The 1115-nt window shown below is 48.9% G+C and overlaps 1 protein-coding gene across 1 annotated transcript in view; it reads left to right on the forward strand.

Moving 5' to 3' along the window:
* The window catches only part of EMH_0042390 (patatin-like phospholipase domain-containing protein, putative), a gene marked incomplete at both ends in the record, with an annotated part of 1863 nt that extends 1173 nt beyond the window's left edge, over positions 1-690 (forward strand). The window contains 3 exons of the mRNA XM_013495733.1: positions 116-189; positions 415-466; positions 560-690. Of these exons, the coding sequence (XP_013351187.1) occupies positions 116-189; positions 415-466; positions 560-690 (257 nt within the window). The remainder of the gene's footprint in view (positions 1-115; positions 190-414; positions 467-559) is intronic.
* Positions 691-1115: the final 425 nt, after the last annotated feature.

Below are 1115 nucleotides of genomic sequence, written 5' to 3' on the forward strand. Positions count from 1 at the left end.
ATTTTTGCAGGATAGATACAGTCTTTTGGTGTTATTTAATATCTACTATCCACAATCTAGGGTTTAGGGTTTAGGGTTTAGGGTTTAGGGTTTAGGGTTTAGGGTTTGTGTGCAGGGTTTGAGGGAGAATATGAGTTCGTGAAATATCTGTGGCGGTTTTGGGGGGGGGCCCCAGGAGATAGGTTTTTTGTATGCGAGAGAGAAGAGAGAGAAAAAAATAAAAATAAAAAAATAAATAAAAAAATAAATAAAAATAAAAAAAGAAATAAACTTAATGTTGTAGATGTTGTGTCTTGGTTAGCTGCTGCTGAGGAGACAGTACAAACAAAAGGAGTTGCTGCTGTTGCTGCTGCTCCCCTGCTGCTGGGGCTTGCACACAGCTGCAGCACTGCTGCTGCTGCTGCGCTGCTGCAGCAGCTCATACACTCCCTGCCGACACCTCTTCCTCCTCCTGATGCAGATCAAGGTAAACCTGCTGCTGCTGCTGCTGCTGCTGCTGGTGCTCGTGCTGCTGCTGCTGCTGCTGCTAATTCTGCTGCTGGTGGTGCTGGTGCTTCAGGTGCTACTGTTGCTGCTGTATGTGCTGCTGCTGCTGCTGCTGCTGCTGCTGCTGCTGCTGCATGTGTTACCGCCCTTGTATGTGTTGCTGCTGGTGGTTCTGCAGCAGCAGCAGCAGCAGCAAGAAACTAAACATCTATATAATTTTATAGAGGGAATACACACAGAGAGAGATAGATTTCTCACCGTTCTATTAGCTTCTCTAGCTACGCCTGGTGTATATCTACCTGTACAGGTATGGGGGCCCCCCGGGGGCCCCCAGGGGGGCCCCCCCGGGGGCCCCCAGGGGGGCCCCCAAGGGGGCCCCCAAGGGGGCCCTCATGGGGGGCCCCTGCAGCAGCAGAAGGGGACGTATATAGACGGTTCTTTTGTTGGTGATCGGGGTGTACATGCAGCTGTAGATGCATGCGTAAATAAACTAAAACAAAAAGGGATAGCAGCAGAAGAAATAAAAAAAGGAAAAGGAGTTGTATTTGACTTTGTATCGACTGTACCCCTCACAGAAACAGAAACAGAAACACAAATGCATGCAATCATACAACACCTAGGCTTACTGG

This window comes from Eimeria mitis, genomic scaffold (genome assembly GCF_000499745.2).
Source record: "Eimeria mitis Houghton genomic scaffold, Emh_scaff1721, whole genome shotgun sequence".
Classification (NCBI taxonomy): Eukaryota; Apicomplexa; class Conoidasida; order Eucoccidiorida; family Eimeriidae; genus Eimeria; species Eimeria mitis.